Source organism: Pinus tabuliformis, chromosome 6 (genome assembly GCF_031772625.1).
Source record: "Pinus tabuliformis cultivar Carrire ecotype Pingquan chromosome 6, CPIR1, whole genome shotgun sequence".
In the NCBI taxonomy this organism is placed as follows: Eukaryota; Viridiplantae; Streptophyta; class Pinopsida; order Pinales; family Pinaceae; genus Pinus; species Pinus tabuliformis.
The window spans coordinates 503521954-503544682 of NC_142292.1; the positions used below are offsets into that span (position 1 = coordinate 503521954).

The 22729-nt window shown below is 39.4% G+C and overlaps 1 protein-coding gene across 3 annotated transcripts in view; it reads left to right on the plus strand.

Moving 5' to 3' along the window:
• The window catches only part of LOC149259522 (neurochondrin family protein), a 411338-nt gene that overhangs the window by 313126 nt on the left and 75483 nt on the right, over positions 1-22729 (plus strand). For all 3 annotated transcript variants that reach the window (XR_016257650.1, XM_089418637.1, XM_089418634.1), the window contains exons 14-15: positions 3142-3243; positions 3352-3424. Coding sequence is in view for 2 of the 3 variants with exons in the window: in XM_089418637.1 (XP_089274763.1) it covers positions 3142-3243; positions 3352-3424 (175 nt within the window). In the remaining variant the exon portion in view is untranslated. The remainder of the gene's footprint in view (positions 1-3141; positions 3244-3351; positions 3425-22729) is intronic.

A 22729-nucleotide genomic window follows, 5' to 3' on the forward strand; every position in this document is an offset into this window, starting at 1 on the left:
GCTCCTCTACTTTGGGCTTCGACCCATTGCTGCTGCTGCCCTCGTCAAGTTTGACCTTTAGCAGGTCTCTCCTCAGCTCTTCTTGTTTCAGAGTTGCCCACATCTCGTCCCAATTTGGCAATGCTGCTTTGCCCAGAGTCCGAGACGGAATTTAGAGCCAGTCTCATTGACTCCGAATCCTGAGGTGTATGTCCTACAACTGACATTTGATCACGGGTCTCCTTCAGTTTCGTGAGGAATGGATCCTCACGTTCTCCCTTCTGCATCTGTGCAGACCTCAATTTCTGTTCTCAGTACACCTTCCGCTGCTCGGAAGATCCCTAATACAATGTGGCCAAGGCATCCCACAACTCCTTAGCATTTCCTTTGCTAGCAACGTGGCACACCATGTGATCCTTGACTCCATCCAGGATCATCCTTTTGGCCTTTGACATCTCAGCCTTGTACTTCTTTAGCGGATCTGCATCCGCAGGTTCAGCTACCACATTATCAACATACGTCTTGAGGGCATGGTCATTTAGAAGGAAAGACATTTTAGCCTTCCATATGGCATAGTTGGAAGCCTCGTCGAACCTGTCCTGATCTCCCAAGCCACTGGTTGCCATGTCTTCTGAAAAATGTCGAACAACTCCCTCTTTCTCCCTACCGCGTAGCTCCTAGGCTGTCTTACACACTCCCCGATGGAGCTGGTAAGCTGTTGTTCCTCTGTTGCTCAACAAATGAGAAATACTGATTTCCTCGGCAAGAAATCACCGAGGAAGTATTCCCTCACTATACAATTTGCTTCTTCCTTCTGATGGCTTTTTTGCCCAACACTCAACTTGCAAAAAACTGCGCCCCTCTAGCTTTGTGTGGATTTGCGTAGCTCCTTCTGCCTTGGCAAGTTTTTGATCTGGCAGTCTTACCTCTCTGTCGGCTCACTTAGAGAGAGACCCCCACGAAAATATAGCCCTCCTAGCTAGAACTGCGCAATTCCTTAGGGGATTCGAACTGCTGCTTGCTACAACAAGTTGGCCCCTTGCTTCAAAGCTAGATCTTCTCTTCATGTTTCACTTCAACAACTCCGATACCATGTGAAAATTCCTAGATCTAATAGTCTCAGGAATCCTACTGCAATGAACTGAATCTACTTCACCTAGATTGTAAATTACATTACAAGATTATTTCAGATTTCTTCATGAAACATTGATGTAAATTACTGAAGCAACCTACACAAATTAAATATGATTATGAAACATAGAAACTGAGCAAGGAAAATAGAAACACATAGGACAGTTATTTTTGGACAATAGTCCCTGGAAAAAGCCCAATGCGGGAAAACCGGAGCGGCAGATCTGAGGGTTTTATATGCAGGAGAAAAATTCGAGTACAATTCTAGGATGCTCAACTAGCAATCTGATACAAAGAGAATACTGAACAAAAGAATGGTGAAATGATCTCACCCTGTCACTGGAGAATCAGTGACTGATTCGACTGAACTGGAGGCTCTGCGTCACCCTCTGTGTGGCCTTTGCATAGAACTGCGTCACTCTTGACAGTTTCTGCATCACCCCTCCTAGGTATTACGCTTCCCCTCTTTTGGATCCTCTGCTAGCTGAGAAAATCGACCTTCTGCCTCTCGGACTCACACCCTGGCTTCCGACAACTGAAATTTGACTTCCCTCAACAGGGAGCTCGACTTCTCCTCAAGGACTGTGCTGCCTTTGCATCAACATTGCATGGGCTAGCGTTAGCCTTCCTCTGGACATCTTTTTGTTCTCCCTTTGCCTCGTACTCTTTGGAAATTCCTTTTTTCAGATTCTCACTACCCCTCTGCTGCAAGAAATCTTCTCAATCGATTTTTCCTCCTGAGAAGTTCTCACTTTAGAAAATCGATTTCCTTGATCTCTCTGTGTTTTTTCCAAATGACCCTTGAGCCCCTTCTTATATCTTCCTGTTGGACAACCAACGACCTAGATTAAATCATAATCAAAGGCTCAGATCGTTTTGACTTGATCTGTGTCTTTTTCTAGAAGTTTCACCCCTGATTAGATTAATACCCATTAATATTTTAATTTTCCTAAGTTTAGACTTAGGAATCCCATTAAAAATATTAATTATTTTAATAAAATCACTTCTAGGTGGAATTTCCCAAAATGCTTTCTGGGTTCTTTGGAATACATGTGCCCAAGCCCCCCTGCAAAATTCGAGGCTTAGAGCACATCCGATGCTACCCCAAATGAACAGATTAGGGTCTCTACAAATCTGAACTTTGCAGAACACTGTAGCAGACATTGTTGAAGAGAAGATCTCTTTGTTGGATAGCTGGCTTGGTCTTGGTTTGTTGGTCTAGGGTCTATGGTCTTGGAAGTCTACTTTGAATTGATTCTATAAGGAGTTCTCTGGGTTTTCCCCTATTGAGGTGTTTTGCCCTGGCTTGGAGCCTATCTCTGGTGTTCCTCTTGTTGCTTTTGTGACCTTCTATGTTTGGCATTTTCTTGATGATGAAAGAACATAATAATCTAGAAGAAGAACTAATAAAATATCACAAGAACTTGTCAACACTAAAGAGAAATCAATTGTGAATACCCTAAACAGTTTGCCCTAGATTTTTCAACAAATATTAGTCAGTTAAACTGTGTTTTCGTTCAATAGTTTTGTGATCTTAATGCGAATGAGGTTGCATTGACTGTACTATGTATATGAATTTATGATGAAAGACGCTGAACTAAGGAAATTGAATACAATATTTAATGGTCCATAGATGACATGCATGATAGAGGAATCTTAGGCTAACCATGTAAAACCCCCATCATCTCTTCTTGTGCCTCATTGGTTTATTAAAGGATATCTCATGTTTTCTTGAGTAAGGGAGTATAAGTTGGAAAGGGCTCTAAATTTTTTTAACAAGTGGAATTTCATATAAATTTGTTAGAGATTGACTAAGACCATCTAGAAAATCAAAAGGTTAAAATTGAGGACAGGGAAGCTAGACTTTTGAATAAATCGTTGGAATTGAAACTGATTTATAAGAGCTGAAATTATGGAACTGTGTCATTAGCTACAGAGTAACATATGAACTAATATATCAACATTCAGTTTTGGTACTAGTTTGGGATCTTACGAGTTGTATATGTCTAAAACATGTTTGAGAATGTACAGGTGTTGCAATACTTTTCCAGATTAGTTGAGGAGGATATATCCCAGGAAACTGTTGGTACAATTCTCCTGACATGTGACATTATAATGAACATTCTTTTGAAGGTATGTTTTAAGAACTCTTGGGAATGGTGATTTATGCGAACTATAAATTTCAATTAAAAATATGTTAACAAGACTAATTACTGATAGTCCTTGTCGAACTTTTCTTAGAGAGATGAGATGCAGGTTAAAGTGAGGGTGGTTGACTTCCTTCCAGTTTTACCAGTATTGGCAGCATGGGCAGGTCTTTCAGTTTCCCTGAAAATATCAAACGATTCCTAATTTTGGTTGTTTTTTCTATTTTGTTATAGCTGTGAAATGTAGAAATGTTACAATATTCTTCAGTTCATACTCACAAAGGGAAAGGCATAGTTGGAGGCAGTAGTACAATTACTAATTTGTGTATTTATTTAGTACAAAATACATTTTTATTTAGAAGGCCACTTAAATTTCTTTACCTGGAAAATTTTCTGTATTGTTTGATTTGAGCGAAACAATGTCAAATATTCCCATTTGGCTAGTGCTGGAATCTCACTATGGAGAGAAGAAAAATCAGTGATTTTTTGCCAGACGAAAAAATCACAAAATATCGTTGACATTGCAATTTTATCATGACACGACTGAAAATATCTGGATTTAAGTGATTGTTTTTTGTTGTTGTCATTTTGCAAACAGAGCGTGGGTTTGAGAACCAACGAGGAGAACAGATTTTTCTGGGGGAAAGAGGAGGAGAACATTGATTCTTTCAGCCAATTCCGTGAGTTTTTGGAGTGGGGACATAAGAAACTCCCTTTGGAATATCTCGAAATTCCCATTAAAATTTCTGAGTTTTTGGAGTGGGGACATAAGATACTCCCTTTGGAATATCTCAAAATTCCCATTAAAATTTCTGAGTTTGTAAGTTTTGTCACTGAGGTATTTCGTCAAACAGTTTGCATCAATGTTGCAGGAAGCAGGGATGTTTTTTGGAAGCGAAGTGTTAGAAGCATCCTTTTCCAAAAATTTAGGAAGCGAAGCGTCTTCTATATATATATATATATATATATATATATAGATCCAAAATACCAAATTACTTTTAGAAGATATGAAAACATGCATCTTTGTACACAAATCAAGATAGATATGGCATCTATTGTGCATCAATGATTAATTATTCGAGCATAAACCATCTAGATTCTAACAATTACAAACATAGTACATACATCAAATTTTTAAGTATATCATAAAACATAAAACTCTTAGAAGATAAAATCATAAAACATTCAAATAACTTATCTAGCAAGTGAGCAATTGTCAACATGAGTCATGTCAAAAATTCAAATAATACCGTTTACAAAATAGGCCACTTGGCCACCCCTCCCACCACCAAGTACACACTCAACTATGAAGAGTAAGATAGAAAAGTTCAAATTCACAACAAGTCTAATCTATGACAAAAGTAGTAAACTGTGAATATATCTAGTAACCTCTCCTCCTTTCGCTAAGAACACTACATGAGCCTCCATGTGGTGGCAGTGAAGAAGATGGTGGCTGTGGGAGTTGTGGCAGTGGAATTGATGAAGATGACGCCCCTACCATTGGTGTTGAAGAATGAAACCTGGGAACCATGGGACTAGATGGGGGTGGCATCTCAACTCGATCACCATCATCCTGGACAAGAACATCTCCCAATTTCTCTAGTCGCAACACTCCATCCTCCAAATTTGCCTCCTCCAGATTTTTGTCCCAAAGCTTAAGGTCTTTATTATTATTTGCTTCCTCACAGTAATAGGGCAACAATTGCAAGTTGTAGTGAACATAAACCAATCTCTCTGCTCGGTCTAAATTTAACTTGTTCCTTTTAACACTATGGATGAAAGAATAAGAGCTCCAACACCTCTTTGCAGAAGAAGTGTTTACCACGTGTGATAGCAGCCACAATGCCAAATTTTGTGGAAGTGGAGTAGCACCTCCACGCATGTTCCACCACTCAAGAGAAGAGAAACTCTCTCGATCTTTAATTGCATGATTTCTCCCAAATGGACTAGTGCCAAGCATATAGTTGCTCAATTGTTTTTGTAGCATGGCATACTCCTCCTCATCAGGGACTAATTTATCTAATGCTTTCATATAACCAAATAGAACCTCTGGATGAAGGTGTGGTTTTCTCTTGCTCCCCCCCAAGTGCTGGTGTTGAAAGCCATGATGGATGATAGTATATTCTCCTTTGTTCCATTGAAATCTTAGGGGAAATTGCTATCCCTATGGGACCCTTTTTCTCATCACTGCCCAACACCCCACAAAGATGCCTCGTCACACGGGTATATGGACCATTATATGGTTTTCCTCCATGACAACCATGAGGGTACACAAACTTGTAGCTTCCACCTTTTCCACCCCTCAAGTTTAGTTACATAATTCCACAAGGGTGTCAATGCAACTTTCCCCTCTTGCATTTCAATGTCCTCTTCATCCCCTTGCTCTTTAAACTCTTCCTCCTCATCATACATTCTGTCACTCATATGGGGCTGTGAAAACTCCAATATCCGTATCCTACTGCAACAACTGGTATTATTTCTTCTAACTGATAAATTAATTATTCAGTTTATTGCTACAACAATATTGAAATAAACACATTGCAACCTTCACAAATAAAAACTGCGGAAATAAATAGCATTGGAACTGAGAAAATACTAGCGCACACAATAAAATTGAGACCATTATATTTGGACAATTGTCCCCGGGAAAACCCAATGTGGGATAATCGGTGCAACTGATGAGGGTTTTATTTTATTATGCAACAGTGAAAATCTGAGTACAATCTATGGATTCCCAACTGGCAATCCAATCGATAAGTATTTGACAGAACTAATTAGAGAGAAAATTCTCTCACCCCACAAGCAATCCTGACACTGACTTCTACAGAAAACTGGCCGTCCAAACCTCAGCGTGAGCCCTTCTGTGTTGCCTCTATGTTGTTTGTCACATGTGTGGCTCGATACTGCCTCTGAGCTAGTCTTCTAGCATGTCTTTCTTGCTGGAAGTGACTCTCCGACCATCTGGAAGACTTTCCCAGCCTTTGGAAACTGAATCGATCTCTTCCTGAGCTAAATCGAATTGCTCTGCGTCAAATTTTGCGTAGTCTCTGCGCTGCTTCTTCGTGGATCACTTTTGTCACATGCTGCTACCTCTCCGGATCTAGAAAACTTTCTTCGGATCACTGCCCCTACTCGTCACTCGCTGCTTCGATTTTTGGTTCTTCGGCAGTTGATTGATGCTACTCTAGAAATCGATCTGCCAAGGAAATCGAACTTCTGGTGTTCTGAAGTGTGTTCTCCAAGTGCGCATCGACTTCCTCTTATAATTCACTATTGGAGCTCCAACAACCAAGATAAAACTTAATCAATCATCTTGGAATTGATCCGTGTGAGTTTCTAGATGATTCTCACCTTGACCTAATTAATACTGATTAATTAACTAGTTTTCCCAAGTTTAGATGTAAGAAACATTAAAAAATTGGTTAATAATCCAATTAAGTCACTTATAGGTGGAATTTCCAGAAACGATTTCTAGGTCTTGGAGATCTCATGTATTCTAGACTCTCCAAATTTCATGGCTAGAACACATCCAATGCTACAAAAACTAACACTCTCTCATTGCGAGGATTGTGTTCTCTCTCTAGTGTTGCACATCTTGCCACAACACCCTGTCTCTGTATCACCTCTGTCACGCTGCTTATGTCTGGCTACTACTTCCCACCAACTACTGCGCAACTCTAATGCTGCATCTGTGCTACTGCTGAGACTGCCTTATTGTTGCCAATACTGCATCTGCACTGCAACTCCCTCTCATCTCTTGTTGTTGCAACTGCAACCATTACAACTGAGAAGCATCCAAAGTATTGAATCAACTATGTTCAGTATGATGCATTTGTCTCCCGAGTCTCTGAATGCTACTTGCTACTGCACTGCCCACCAAGGAATCTATGCTGCTGCTGACTCTGCCACTATGCCACTTTGCACTGTTGTCAACCCTCACTGCGCTCCTCAGCACCTGATTACTACTAGTCTACAACTGTCACTCTAGTACTGATTGCATCAACTACCACTGATCCATCCTGCTATTGAAAACTATGGGCCCCCGTAGCCAGGTAATGATCCATGAGGTGGACTCCTCAAGGATCTGCCCAATCTCTATAGCTCTCTGGGGCTACAACTCCAAGTCACCTCACCTCACTCTTGGATGTATGGCTGCCAACACCGCGAAGTCTTCCTCCAATCTGGAGGACAACCTGTTGATCTCTGCAGAAGCCGTCTGCTGGTCCTGCTTCTCCGACTTGTCCTTCTTCTTGAGAGGACACTGTGCGTTGTAGTGACCAAACTAACCACACCTGAAGCACTTGACCTTTGACAGATCCTTCTTCTTTCTTCTCTGTTCCCCCTGCCCCTCACTGGGACCCTTTGATGCAAGGGCCACAATTTACTCCTCCTTCACCACCTTCGATCTGCTGCTACTGCTGTCACTGATGGAGCTCTTTATCAGAGTTCACCTCAACTCCTCCTGCTGCAAGTCTAACCACATCCTGTCCCATTCTAATAGCTTGTCTCTACCCAATATGCTTTGGACAAAAACTTGCCACTCCTCAGGGACACTATTCAGTGCCAACCTTACTAGCTTTGTTGGTTGAGGCGCTGCCCCAACAGTTGCAAGCTGGTTTCAAACCTCCTGAATCTTGGTGAGGAAGGGATCTATGCCTTCCCCTTTCTGCATCTTGATGCATCTCAGCTTCTCCTCCAGGAACATCTTCCGCTGCTCAGAAGTGCCCTGATATAGCGTGGCGAGAGCATCCCACATCTCTTTGGCAGTATCCTTGCCAGTTATGTGTGAGACTATATGGTCTCAGACTCCATCCAGGATCAACTGCTTCACCCATTCCATCTCCTTCCTGTATTCCTTCAGCTGATCTGCATCCTGGGGAACTGCCACAACACTATCTATGTAGAGCTTCAGGCCATATTCATCCAACAGGAAGGACATCCTGGCCTTCCAGATGACATAGTTGGAGGAACCCTCCAACCTATCTTGATCTCTCAGCCCAACTGTGGCCATCTTTGATCAAGTCGAAAACTCCCTCTTTCCCTGTGCTTGGTTGCTGCTCTGTTATTCGCACTCCCTTCTGGAATGTGTGGCTCTGCTAGCTGCTACTGCCAATCCACAACTGGAAATTCGAACTTCTGAGACTTGAAGTTCCTTGAGAGAAATTTTCCCTCTATTGTGCGTGATTTTCTCTTTGACCTGATGCGGATTTTGCTTCTGCAACCTGCAGCAAAACCATTTGCGTCCAACCAAGGATCTGCTCAACAAAAAACTGAGTTGCTGCAGCTCCCTCTGCCTATTGGAATCACTGATCTGGGAGATCCAAACTTTTTCTACCTCCTCCACTGAAAAAATTGAACTTCCCCAAGCAACTCGGCGTGCTTGGCAAAGAACTATGCCGCCTCAAGAATTTCGGCCTGCTACTCCTTCTAAGCAACGAAATTCTTTCCTTTCCTTCTGAGCTTCTGGCTGATCACTTACACTCTGATACCATGTGAAAATTCCAATACCAAAATCTTATTGCAACAACTGGTATTATTTCTTCTAATTGATAAATTAATTATTCATTTTATTGCTATGACAATATTGAAATAAACACACTGCAATCTTCACTAATAAAAACTGCGGAAATGAATAGTGCTGGAACTCAGAAAATATTAGCACACAATAAAATTGACACTGTTATTTTTGGACAATTGTCCCCGGAAAAACCCAACGTGTGAAAACCGGTGCAGCAGATGAGGGTTTTATTTTATTATGTAGTAGCAAAAATTTGAGTACAATCTATGGATGCCCAACCGGCAAACCAAGCAAGTATCTGACATAAATAATTAGAGAGAAAATTTTCTCACCCCAAAAGCAATCTTGGCATTGGCCTCTACAAAAAAATGACAGTCCAAACCCCAATGTGAGCCCTTTTGCACTGCCTTTGCACTGTCTCTCACATGTGTGGCTCGATGCTGCCTTTGAGCTAGCCGTCTAGTCCATCTCTGTTTCTAGAAGTGACTCTCCGACCCTCTGGAAGACTTTCTTGGCCTCTAGAAACTGAATCGACCTCTACCTCAGCTAAATCGAACTCCTCTGCATCAGCTTTTGCCCTGCTTCTGTGTGGATCACTTTTGTCACTTGCTACTGCCTCTCCAGATCTTGAAAACTTACTCCGGATCACTGTCCTTGCCCCTCACTCACTGCTTCGATTTGTGGCCCTCCGAGAGCTGACTATTGTTACTCTAGAAATCGATTTGCCAAGGAAATCGGACTTATGGTGTTCTCAAGTGTATTCTCGAAGTGCCCATCGACTTCCTCTTATAATCCACTGTTGGAGCTCCAACGACCAAGATTAAAACTTAATCGATGGCTAGGATCATCTTGGAATCAATCCGTGTGAGTTTCTAGATGATTCTCACCTTGACTTAATTAACACCGATTAATTAACCAATTTTACAAAGTTTAGACTTAGGAAACATTAAAAAATTGGTTAATAATCTAGTTAAGTCACTTCTAGGTAGAATTTCTAGAAACGATATCTGGGCCTTGGAGATCTCATGTATTTCAGCCTCTCCAAATTTCGTGGCTAGAACACATCCGACGCTACAAAAACTAACAGGGACCAGTGTCCTCTTCTTCTTCTTCTTCTTCCCTTCTATTCCTTCTCCCTAACACCATCATGAAAACTAAAAGTAGAATGATACATATAAGCCAAAAGAACACCATTTTGGAATATGAATATAGATTGATAACCTACAATGAAATAAGAAAGAAGAAGGAGAAAGTGTTGGAGATGGAGGAGAAAAAATACAAACAATGACAAAAAAAATGAGGGAGCTTGGGGTTTACGCTTACCTCTTTAACTCTTGGCAACCCTTCTTTACTCCTTCACTCCTCCAAGCTTTTCTCAGACCTCTCTTCTCCAAGCTCTCCAAGGATGCAAGAATGAGGAAAAGCGAGGGGGAAATGCCTTTTAACCCCATCTATCCTTTTTCCCTAACTCACCATAAACCCACCCCCAACCCATGCTAAATCAAAGAAACAATGAAAAAAATAAAAAAGAAATTGGTCCTCCCATGGAACCGTCCGTTGCCCTCCGAATCTGCTTAGGATTTGCTCGGATCGGTGCATGATTCCTCACGAATCCGAGGCGAATCCTTTTCCAGATCCGCAGATCGAAAATCGGGAACCGCATATTGGGCCCGCCCGGTTCTAAATTCTAGGAATCACCCCAAATCGGTTGAATTGTAGATCCAATTTTCAAATTCGTGGTTCTGCCGGAGGATCAGCCAAGGATTAATACATGACAAGGTTTTGGCCTTGGATCCTTGGGGGGTAGGGATCGTGCAATATTGGTTTGCATTTATATCGCTGTAGGTGTACTCTTTTTGTATTTTAATCTAAAACAAGTATACACAGTGGGAAATAGATGCTATGAAGTACTTCCAATCAACATCATTTAATTGGTATTAAACTCAGAGAATATGCATGCCACTGATAAGAGCTAGTAGCAACAATATTAGAGAGAAATATGTTGATAATGACAGCAGACTTCTCACAAACACTTAGGCTATAGGTGTCTTATACACGAGAAATTCCTCCACTGATAAAACACTAATAATATGCTCTAAAATTCCACGTTTCCTTTTGCAAATGAATAACCCACGTAGAATATGAAATGTGCTTCCCAATAAACAATGTAGTGTGGCTTGTATGGCTGTAGGTATATGCTGTAATATCTATCACAATTTGGCATTGGAATGGCACACAAAGTTCAACTCGAATCTCTCTTGTTTACTGCTCGAAGCACACTCAAAACAAAATAAATATATCAACACTATACATAGGCTTAGATCTGAAAATTTAAGTGAAGTTTGTTGTAAAAAAATTGCTCGTCTCCTCCAGGGAATAGACCATGCAGAATAGAAGGGAATTCAACTTGTATAGAGAATATGGAATACCAAGACGCAACTTATAAAATCAACTGATAATGCTTCAAGAGTTGTTAAATCTTTGTAAATGCCTTCTTCTTTGTCAACAATGAAGTGCAATGTTGGAACTTGAGTGATTCCACTCCACAATACCAGCTAGGGTGTATAGCTTCAACATTGAAACCAACAACCAAAATGAGACTTTCCAAAATCCGTAGACTTTTTGCTCGAGAGCTTCCCGAAAAATCTATTTCTCATGTAATCAAACGCGAGAATGAAGAGAGATTCCTCATTTTCCCTTTTTTATAACTCACTTGATCCTTTTGTCACCTTTTTACCTTTTATTTTAAGAAAGTCACTTTAGTGGTTTTTCTCACTTTATAATTTAAAAGTGACCTTTTGTTAGCTTAGGACCTGTTGACCACTATGTGTCAACGACCCATAGCAGTACACCCCCTTTTTTCGCCAAAGGGATAGCACCTCATCAATGTGTTCGTGCCGTCCAGCTATCATCATCAACTTGATCATCATCTTGTAATGTAGACCTATTCTGCATGTGTATAATGTAAATAATCTCAGCAGATTGGTGTCGTGTATGTAATTATGTAGGTAAACCTACTTTTCTGGTGACGATATACATTCCAAAAGGTTTTTTGTTTCACTAATCCATTCTCGGATGGTCAGTAGAGTTTTCCTTCAACCTTACCCCAAAGTCAGAATGGATTTTGTCACTGGGATCTTAAGGGAATCCTAGTGTTCTAGATTGAGCCTATGTAAAAGTGATTTGAGAATAACCCTAACTATTTGGTTAGGTTATTTTATTACAAATTGCTTGGTCTGTTGGATTATATTTGTGTCACAGAAATGGATAGTCTGTGAGGGTCTTTTTCAAATGGGTTTCCCCCTTTATGATGTAAAAATATGAAAATTATGATGTAAAGTGTCTTGAGGGTTGGAAAAAATATTTATCCCTTCATAGGTTAATTAATTAAATTTTTTGGCCAAAAATTAATTAAAATCCTAAACCAGAAATTTAATTAATTCTAGGTCTTAGGTAAATTTAAATTCTCCAAAGACAAAATTCGTTGGTCCCTAAAAATTAAATTTTAAAAAGTCCCGGGACTAAAGTAAATTAGTTATTTTGCTAAATTTTAAGCCTTTGGTCCCTAGGGTTAAGTCAAAGTCAAAATTTTGAGGAAATTAATTAAAAAATTTAATTTTTTATTAATTAAAATGCATTCAATTGAAAAATTTGAATTTCCTCAAGAATTTAAAATTTCGATGGATGAGATTAAAAGAAATTTTGATCCTCATCAACGGTCGAGATTGCTTTGAGAAGGATCACTCGAACTAGTCGTTGGAGGATTTATCTTTAAATAGGAAGTCTTTTGTCAGTCAATTCATCCGATCTTTGAATTGTGTACTAAGCTCTCAAGTTCTCTTGTATACGTTTTTGAATTAATACAAAAGTCTTTGGGGTTTCAACGTGTTGTAGTGTTCCTCTTAATGAATTTATGGTAACATTGTTTTAACTTCTGCTTAATATTATGTGAAAACTGTCAATCAATAGCTCTCTTAGAATAATATGAATACAGGTATGTTATTCAGTTTGTTGGATCTAGGGTAACATTTTTAATTTTGATTGAAGTAGCAGGTATCTCTATTTCTTTAGAATTTTATTGTTGTTCTATTTCTCTACTTGATTTGATGGTTGATCTAGTGTTTGTAGAAGATCTCTTAGGTTCTCATTGAGTGTTTGGGGATAGTCTTCGGTTGGACTAGCCAACTCTCAACACATATTTTCTGAAGAGCCTACTTCATATAAACCTCAGGATTTATCTAACAATAATCTTTTTTCTGCAAGGGTGTTTTTGGGCTAGGCCTAGTACTTCTCTAAAATTTCAAAATCTTTTAAATATTTTGTGAAAATTTTGATAGATCTGGCTATTAAGAGCTTTAGATTATCAGATTTGGAGTGGAGTTGGACTCATACTCCTCATATCTGATAGATCTGTAAATTATTCATCTAGATCTGTAATTTACTTGTGTAGATTTGAAATTTTGTAACATAATTTTGAATTTTAACTTGGGATTTTCTCTATTTTGTACATATTGGGTACTGGGTTTTTCTCTTTTCACTTGTGCAAGAATAAATCTGAGAAATCAGTTAAGAAAATCTTCAGATCTGAGCTAGATTTAGACCTTGGAGGGCAAGATCTGGGCTCAAATATTGTTTGCAAGAATAGATCTGGGAAACTAGCCAAGTAAATCTTCAGATATGATATTTTTTCAAGATCTGGGGGTTTTGAGACAGATCTAGGCTCTGGAGGGCAATATCTCGTCTCAAATATTTTTGTAAGGCTAGCCATTAAAGATTTTGCAATAAAAATGAAGATCTGAAACAAAATAGTTTTTTTAGAACAAGGGTTTCAAGTTATGGGGCTCCTAAGCCTAGATCCAGTGTTACTTGGGAGCGGGAGCGGGAGCGACCATTTTCAGAAGCTCCCGGTTTGGGAGCGAATCCCGGAGCGATTTTTTAAAAATATATATATTTTTTATATTTTTTAATTTTTGATACATATATGTCAACAAAAACATGTAGAATGATGAAATAGACATAAAAAACATAAAAAAACATAAATTGATCATTGAACCATATCACATCAATCATCTAGAAATTATAATCGTCATCAACCTTAGTAAAATAATAAATTAAAATAACATTCAATTCAATAACATTTATCATCATTGATCACCAAAGTAACAAGTTGTACTTGTAAGCCAAGTTTAACCATTACAAGAAGTAATATCGAAGATATTTCTAAGTCCTAACTTCTAACTGTTAACATGATATGAAATGTTAAAAATTTATAAAATGAAACATGAATAATGAGATGAAATGAAACAACTTTAGTCTTTCACAAAGCATCATATTCATAATTCACAATCATTACCAATGAGTTATAATTGCCAAGGCCCAACTTCAAACTTCAAATTTTCATTGTCACAGTGATATAATGTTTACAAAAAATATCATAATGTCATAATGATATGAAAGAGTCAAGAGTCAAGAGTCAAGGACTCAAAACTCAACACTGAACAGTTATGAAAACTAAAGTGACAAGTCTAATAGAAACTAAAAAAGACAAGTAAACTGTAAATCTACAAGTGGCCCTTGCCACGAGAGTCTCCAGGAGTATAAGTAGGTCGTGGTGGTCTTCTAGGAGTCTCCCGCCCAGACCGACAACCAGAACTAGAGCCTCCACGCGAGGGTGTCGATGGAGGTGGCGACAACAATGGAACAAGACTCGGGTCCCGAGAACTGCTACTGGATGGTGGAGGTGGAGGTGGCATGGCTGCTGCAGCTGCTTCAGCTTCATCCCGTACAAGCTCATCTTCTAGTTCTTCCATATGTACAATGCCATCCTCCAAATTGTCGTCCTCAGGGTGATTGTCCCAAATTTTATATGTGGGATCTTCATTAGCCCGATCACAGTAATGGCTCAACAACCTCAAATTGTAGTGCACATAAACCAAGCTTTCTGCTCGGTTTTCGTTGAGCCTGTTTCTTTTGACATTATGTATATAACTGTAGGTGCTCCAACACCTCTCTGCAGAAGAAGAATTTACAACCTGTGCAAGAACTTTCAATGCCAATTTTCGCAAAAGTCCGTCGCCGCCATATGTTTCCCACCATGTGAGAGAATCAAATTTATCTTTGTCGTCCATTGCATGGAAGTTACCATACAAACCACTGCCAGTGAAGTATCTGCCTATTTCAAGGCGCACAGCTGCACATTCCTCCCTGTCAGGCACCAACTTTTCTAATGCATCCAGATATCCTTTAGTTACCTCTCGATCTAAATGGGGTTTGGTCCTAACACCACCCCCTGCTGCAGGTTTGCCCAACCAAGAATCTGAGTAGTATTTTGGCGTAAGGATATACGCCAAGCAATGTAGTGGAAGGTTAAGCCTTTTCCACCGTTCACACACACAATCGTGAATCAGATTGTACAAGTCGGGATCTCTGTTATTAACAATGTCTTTTATTTCCCCCAACATGGTATCCATTTGCTCATACACCTCGCCAATCACTGGTTTGTCTGTATCTGCAAACCGAATCATGTTATAAATTGGCTTGGTGAAATCCAATACCTGTCTCACAGTTGTCCAAAACTGCCCATCAAGAGCGGCCTCCTCCACCGTTTCAAAACCTGCAATGTCAGCTACATTTGTAGCCCTTTCCTTTAACACCTGCCAATTTGGACTTGATACCATGCTAGCTAAACCCTCTCTTACCTTCAAAAGGCGCCTGAAGGTGAGGTAATAGCTACCAAATCTAGTCCTCGCAATCTTCAGCAACTCCAATCTCGAGTGACTGCGGAAAAGGCCATGGGTATTGCTATGATTTGTAATAAATTTTATCATTTTTTTTCCTTTCTTGTACAAATCACCAATCCATTGGTATTGTTCATTTTTGTTTTTGACAATATCATGCAACAGAAGGTTCAATGTGTGAACCAAACATCCAGACCAAAATATGTTCGGGTATCTATCCTCAATAATTGCTCCCGCTGCCTTACAATTAGGAGCATTATCAGTGATGACTTGGATGACATTGTATGGGCCAATACGCTCAATTGTTTCAAGCAATGCTTCTGCAATGTTGATAGCGGTCTTGAACTTGTCTGAGTAATCATGTGCAGCTAGAAAAATGGGACCACTTCGGGACACAGCAAGAACACTTATCAATGGCTTGCCTTTTACATTTGTCCATCCATCAGATACAATGGACACCCCATTGTCAGTCCAAGAACTTGTCATTTTATTCAAAGAATGTGATATTTTTGCTTTTTCATGATCAAGGCCAACAGTTCTTGCCTTGTCATACCCAGGGCTCTTGTATCCTTTAGGGGCATCATTTATGGCAGAAACCATTTCGTACCAATAAGGTGAGCGTAGAACATTGAATGGTATCCCATTTGCATAGAGGAACCTGTAAATTTTTGAATCCACATCATTCCTACACCCCTCATCAAGGAAATCTGATATGGTTCTACGGCGTAAAGATGATGACCCTGAGCCTCCATGTCCATATCCACTGCCTTGGGAGGATGCTGAAGGAGTTCTTTGTGAGCTTTCAAAGAAACCCCTTGATCTTTTTGCTCTGTATTGGGCGTCCTCCTCTTCCTTTATGTATTTGGCTCTATCTGCTGTTGACACTGCGTTGCAAGTTTTGATTCCTATTTGTTTCTCTCCATCCCATGCCCTTTTCCCGCAAAGGTGTCTTCTAGCACGGGTGTATGAGCCTGTGTAATCAGTGTTGCAATGGGGGCAATGAAATTTAGTGGTTCCACCCCCTCTCCCTGTTTCAGCCCTCTGAACATATTTCCACAATGGAGTTTGGTCTTGTTTAGTTTTTTGACCCTCATGTTCACCCTCCTCCACATCCTCCTCACTGGGGTTTTCACCTATTTGACTTCCTCCGGCTTCTTCATCCACCTCTTCAGTTTCAGGCCCCCTCCGTTTCCTACTCTCCACCACCATAATAACCAGAAAAGGGACCAGGAAGAGGAAAATGCCAATAAAAATCCCCAGGTCCATCGTGTTTGATGTTTGTAGGGTTTGAGTCTTGAATCTGCAAATTAATTTAGTTTATTGGGATTAATTCATTTAATTTATTAATTAATTTAAATTAATGATCTTTAAACTCAAACAGGTAAATTAAACTAACCAAACTAACTACCTAACCAACTAAACTAACTAAATGATTAAGTTACTTACCTCTGCAAGCTTGCTCCTCGCTCCTTGGCACTTTCTCCTCGCTCCTCAGCTCTGGCTCCTTGCTCCTCAGCGCTTGCTCCTTGCTCCTTTGCTCTTCCTCAGCTCTCAAGCTCAAGCTCAATCTCATTGAAATGATTTTTTTTTGGCCCATTGGGCTTATAAACCAAAAAAAATTAGTTAAATTTTTTTGTTTTTTCGGGTCCGGCGGAATTTTTTTCCGCCGAACCGCTCCCAGTTTTTTAAAATTCGCTCCCGGAGCGTTTTTTAATGCCCGGGAGCGATCAGGGAGCGATCGCTCCCCGATCGCTCCTGGGCATTAAAAAGCGCTCCGGGAGCGATCGCTCCCTGAAGCGCTCCCTCACAGACCAGGGAGCGCAAATTTTTTTACGGGAGCGCGCTCCCGAAAATCGCTCCCGTCCGGGAGCGATTTGGGGAGCGCGCTCCCGACCCGCTCCCGAGCCGCTCCCGCCCGGAGCGCGCTTCGGGAGCGGGTTCGAAGGGGGGGGGGGGCGCTCCCCCGCAACACTGCCTAGATCTATCTTCTCCTAGTCCAACGCTACTTCTATTGGGCCTAGTGCTAGCTCTCATTGGCCCTACATTCCCCTTGCGCCATTTTTGATTTGAATATTTGATTTTTTGAAGCTAATCGTTGGTGGGTTTTTGCAGAAAATTTGGTAAAAATTTGTATTTCAGGTATTGAAATTTTTTTGGCAGCTTGGGCAAGTGATCTTCAAGGCCTAGGGCCTAAGGATTTGATCTCTAAACCCTTTTTTCTCACTGTTTGCTACAACAGACACATACCTTTCTAATAGTGGTGAAAAACATATCTAAGTGGTTTGAAATTAATTAAAAAAATTGCTAAATACATTAATAAGTCATTTATGTTTGATGTGTATCGAAAATTTGGCCTAGATCTACATTTTGGGTGACTGTTATCTCTGAATAATTCTGTTTCTGAAGTCTGAAATATAATAGTGGCAAAATTTCATGTGGGTTAGCCTAAAATCAGTTCTTAAGTTGTCTAATACATTAAGGAATTAATTTCTTTAGTTGGGCATTTATCATTAGGCTTATTTCATGTCTTAAATGGTGGCTGTAATAAGTATGTCAGATCTGATATAATTCTGGAAATCACATCACAACAGGCTAAATTTTTTTGATAATTGATGTGGGCAAGTTTGGAAACTTTTCGGTAAATTTTTGGCATAAAGATATCACTGATAGCTTATTGTTTTCATTGTCATATTGCTGCTGTCATAAAGTTTTTGTTACTGCTGTCCTAAAAACTAATTTCTGAAAAATTAAGTACTCTGTCATGGAATTGTGATAAAATGCATATCTTTTGTTTCATAAACTGAGTATTTTTTGCACATATGTTGACATTGATTGCAAAGAATTTTTTGTTCTCTTTGAACTATAATTGTATCAAAAAGATTTGAAATAAGCTTGTGGTTTAATTGTAATATTTCTAGGGGTTTATTTTTAAGTCTTCATCCAATAAAGCGGACATTTTATTTTGGTGATTAAGGGCTTTTGCGACACAAGTGTTTCTAATCCTTGGGTCTAACTTCTTCTCATCATCTAGTGCATTTGCATATAAGTTAGTTTTGCATAAATAAAATTTATTTCCAAGCATAAGCTTGGTCGATAGAGAGATAGGTATCCATCCATCTTTGCTTGAGAAGCCTGCTTTTAATAGTACTTAAACGGTGACCTTGTAGTTGTCAGAGCCACAACTCTCTGCAGCGCCGGAGGCATTGGGTATGTTAGATTTTCAGGAGAGGTATCATTAATCACACCTTAGTGTGCTTCACCTTATCTTCTTTCTGCCAATTACTACGAAATCAGGCTCAATATAGAAATGATCGAAGGGTTAAAACTTAGATAGGCATTTAACGAAAATTAACCAAGATTCTTGCATCTTGTATTAGCTTTAGGATTTGCATTTCATATAAGATCGTCATTCATCCAAGCAGCAGTTGCAAATCAATTTCTTGGTCCTAAATTTCCTAGCAAGATAGTTGACTCCATAAGGCACTGGCATCAATTACTTAAAATCTAATAAAATCCTATAAATCTTGCTAAATCTAAATCAAGTACTTGGTCACTTCATTGTGTCTCTCGAACTGGCTGGTTTCCAACTAGTTCTGCTTCATTCCATTTTCGTAGGGTCTACCCTCCTTAGCCTGTTGTAGGGAGACAACCTAAACGGAGAGATTAGGGATCAGGGTGATAGCCCCCTATCTGAGTCATTGTCACGGTGCCTAGGCATTCTGTGAGACAACAGGACCCATGCTTGTTTTTTCTCCACATAGCTTTAATGAGGTTTTCTTCTAGCAAATTGTGTTCCCTTGATTAATTTTGTCCGTCTTAGCCTACGAGAACTTAATTAGGCTAGCAAAATCTTCCCCTTATGTCTCCTAAGCAGATGGGAACATTACAGGGGTTTAATTTCCTTCAGCAATGGGTGCACTTGTAGTTATGAGCATCAATTTCTAGCCTGTTTTTTGGTTTTTTTTTTTTTTGTTTCTTTCTTTTTAGATTTTTCTTGGAGTTTCAGTCAACCATTTTTTTCCATGATTTTTCTAGGGGAGAGTTTCTTTTTTCCCATTATCAATTCATTTAGTGGAGAGGGTTTCCCAACAAGTTGTCGACTTCCCACAATCATTGGTGTATTTTCCATTTGGCAATTCCTAGTCTGGAAGTATGTCCCTCTATTATTGCAAATTTTTTTGTAGTTAAATTTGCCTTTTTTTTTCTCTTTTGAATCTTAATTGTAAAAGTGTTGATTTTTATGTTTTTCAAATTTATTTTGTGTTGTAGGTTCAATCATTACATTGGAGACTAAAAAATGCCAAGATCTTTAGACCCTATGTTAGAGTATGGTGAACCTGAAGGGAAGGGGGAGGCGGTTCAATACACAAAATTTGAATTGCGAGTTTGTGAGAAGCATTTAACAGGGGCAATCTCCCAATTGAAATATGACCTTGCACAAATTCCATGACATGGTATGGAACTTTGCCTAGGTGCAACTCCATAAATCGTTTGTATTGACAACAGATCATTGCAAGATAAAGATCTTGCCAAAGATTATAGGGCAGTTGTGAGAAGTGAAATTACAAGGGAAGGAGCGGGGAGAAGTGAGAGTGATTCTTCAACATCACCTTCCATAATGGACAACCTCATATCTACCTCATCGTTTTTTGTTCTTAGAACCACACCTGATCTGTTAGGTCCCTATAATACTAGTGTAGCCCCCTTATTGTTATTGTTGTGCTCCATAAAAGCCCACTATTGTTATTGTGCCCCCTTACATTATTTTTTTTTTCAATTGTGGTTCACAGACACTGAGTGGCCACTACATCCACGGGTAATAATCCGGGCAGATCAACCCGAAGGGGATCTACACACCAGCCTAATTTTTTGGGCTTAACCACAAGGGCTTCGAGGGGATTTAACCCCGTGACCTTCGAATTGGCAAGGTACTTAGCAACAAAAACTCGACATTATTATTTTTATGTAGGTTCTAATTATATTTTGACCCTTTATACTCCTATATATACCAAAGAGGTCTTGTCATTTGAATCATCCAAGAATTGTTCATATATTTGATGTAAAATGAGGTTGGCCCCTCGAAGTGGCTTATTTTCAAGTCGTTGATCTATATTTTCTTTTGTTTTTAAAACTGCTTACGTAACATTCGGTAGCAGAGCTCTGGATTCTAGGGTTTTGTTGTTTCAAACAAATATTCTTGGCATTTTCACTATAACGTTTTTTCTACAAGGCTTCAAAAGCTGAAATTTCAACCACGTTGAGTTGAAATCTTGATGAACATCGTGTAAAAATTTTGGAGCTTGGTTTGCTATATTCTCATTCATGTAAGTCGGGGTTTTTGTATGCTCCAGAATTCAGTCTCAAACAGGTGACTCGGGGAAATCGTCATAACTTTCTTTTTGGACATCCAAATTAAATTTCGTAAAAAAGTGGTTGAAAGTGCACGGATTGTAGTTTCATGGGTACTATTTGCAGGGTCGAAGGTTGAAACAATGACACATGGCATTATGTACAAATTCGCTCTACTGAACCAGTCCATAAGCAAGTCATCTTGAGAGATTTGTTCCAACTTTATCTTGAAGAATCCAATATAAGTCTAACTGGTGGGGTTGGAAAGAGCACAGAAAGGGCTAACCACAGGACAAAATTTCAGACCGCGGGAGGCCGAAATCACAGAGATGCAACAGTTTCAATATCAACCTATCAATAAGCTCAAAATCAAGCTCTAAAAGGTGTATATTTTTAAATTTGCATAAATTATATCTGAAAAATCAGTTTGAAGTGATTCAAAGGGCATAGTGAAGCATAGATATCATTAATTGGTTCTAAAATGCCTACCAAAGGAAAGAATTCTACACCCATCAAGCCCTCAGAAAGCTCTACTATGATGCATGAAGAGGAAGAATTGCAACATGATATATCAAAATTACGGGACCAAGTGCAACAAATTTCACTTTCACAAAGAGCAACCAAAGATGAATTAAAAGTGGACATGGAGGGCTTAAAAGGGGACATGGATGGTGTAAAAGCGGAAATAAAAGACGACATGGATGACTTAAAAGCAAAAATAGAAGGCAACATGAACGTTTAAAAAATGATATGGAACTTTGATTAAACTTGATTATGAGCTTCAAGAGTGAACTTAAATTACAAATCCACAAGAACTGTCAATAATGAGCAATGTATCCAATGACAATAGCAATGAGAAACAAGATCTACAATATCACTTAGAGCAACTAACCAACCAATTCAATTAGAGCACATGAATGAAAATGCTAAAAGACAACAAGATGCCAATAACGCTTTTGACCAAATTGTAAGTCCAAATCACTTCAACCATCAATGATTATGAATTTGAAGAGTTCCTTAGCCAATTTTAGAGATTTATAAATGATTTATCACTACTGCAAACTTGTTCTCAGAGGTCTGCACTTTTATATCAACAGTCAAAAATTAATGCAAGATGTCACATATAAGCTAGAAAATCATTGCATTAAACTTCCAATGATATCTAGTTGATTATGAGACTGCTTAGAAGCTATAGATCAGACTTTTAATGTTAAGATCAGATCTCAAAATAATGTATATCAGACTTGAAATGATTAGAAAATTAATGATTCAGTTTGTCATAAGCCAACAAGATGCCAAATTATCAATGCCAAATATGCTCCAACAATTAGCTAATCAAGTTGAGTGATTATTAGATGATATTTGGTCAATATTAATGGATCTATTAAAGCTATATGACTGCATAAAATGGCTATAGCAAAACAGTGAAGAAAATGAGGGGAAGAGAGGCAAGCCTAGAGGCTTGGTTGAGGGCTAGTTTGATCTCCAATGAGCTTGGCTACTTGCAACCACGAATTTAGCTCTAATATTGCTGCAAAACCACGACATTAGCCCACTCAAACAATATCAAATTCAAAGATGACTGAATACATGGCAAGACTTCAAGGCTAGGACACAAGACAAGGCTAGAGGCCAAAGAAGAGCAAAGATGGGACAAATGAAGCCATAAAAGAAATGGATGAGCAGAGATGAGCCCACAAGGGTTGACATCAAGCCTTTATAGGCTGACGCAGGGCTGGGTAAGGACCTAGAAGGGCTAGCAGCTAGGGTTTAAGCCCTTCTAGGTTTGCGGCAAGGGCTAGGAGGGGGGCCGAGAGCCCTAGGAGGCTCCTCAAGCCCATGACCAAGGGAAACCAAGGGGGCCGAGG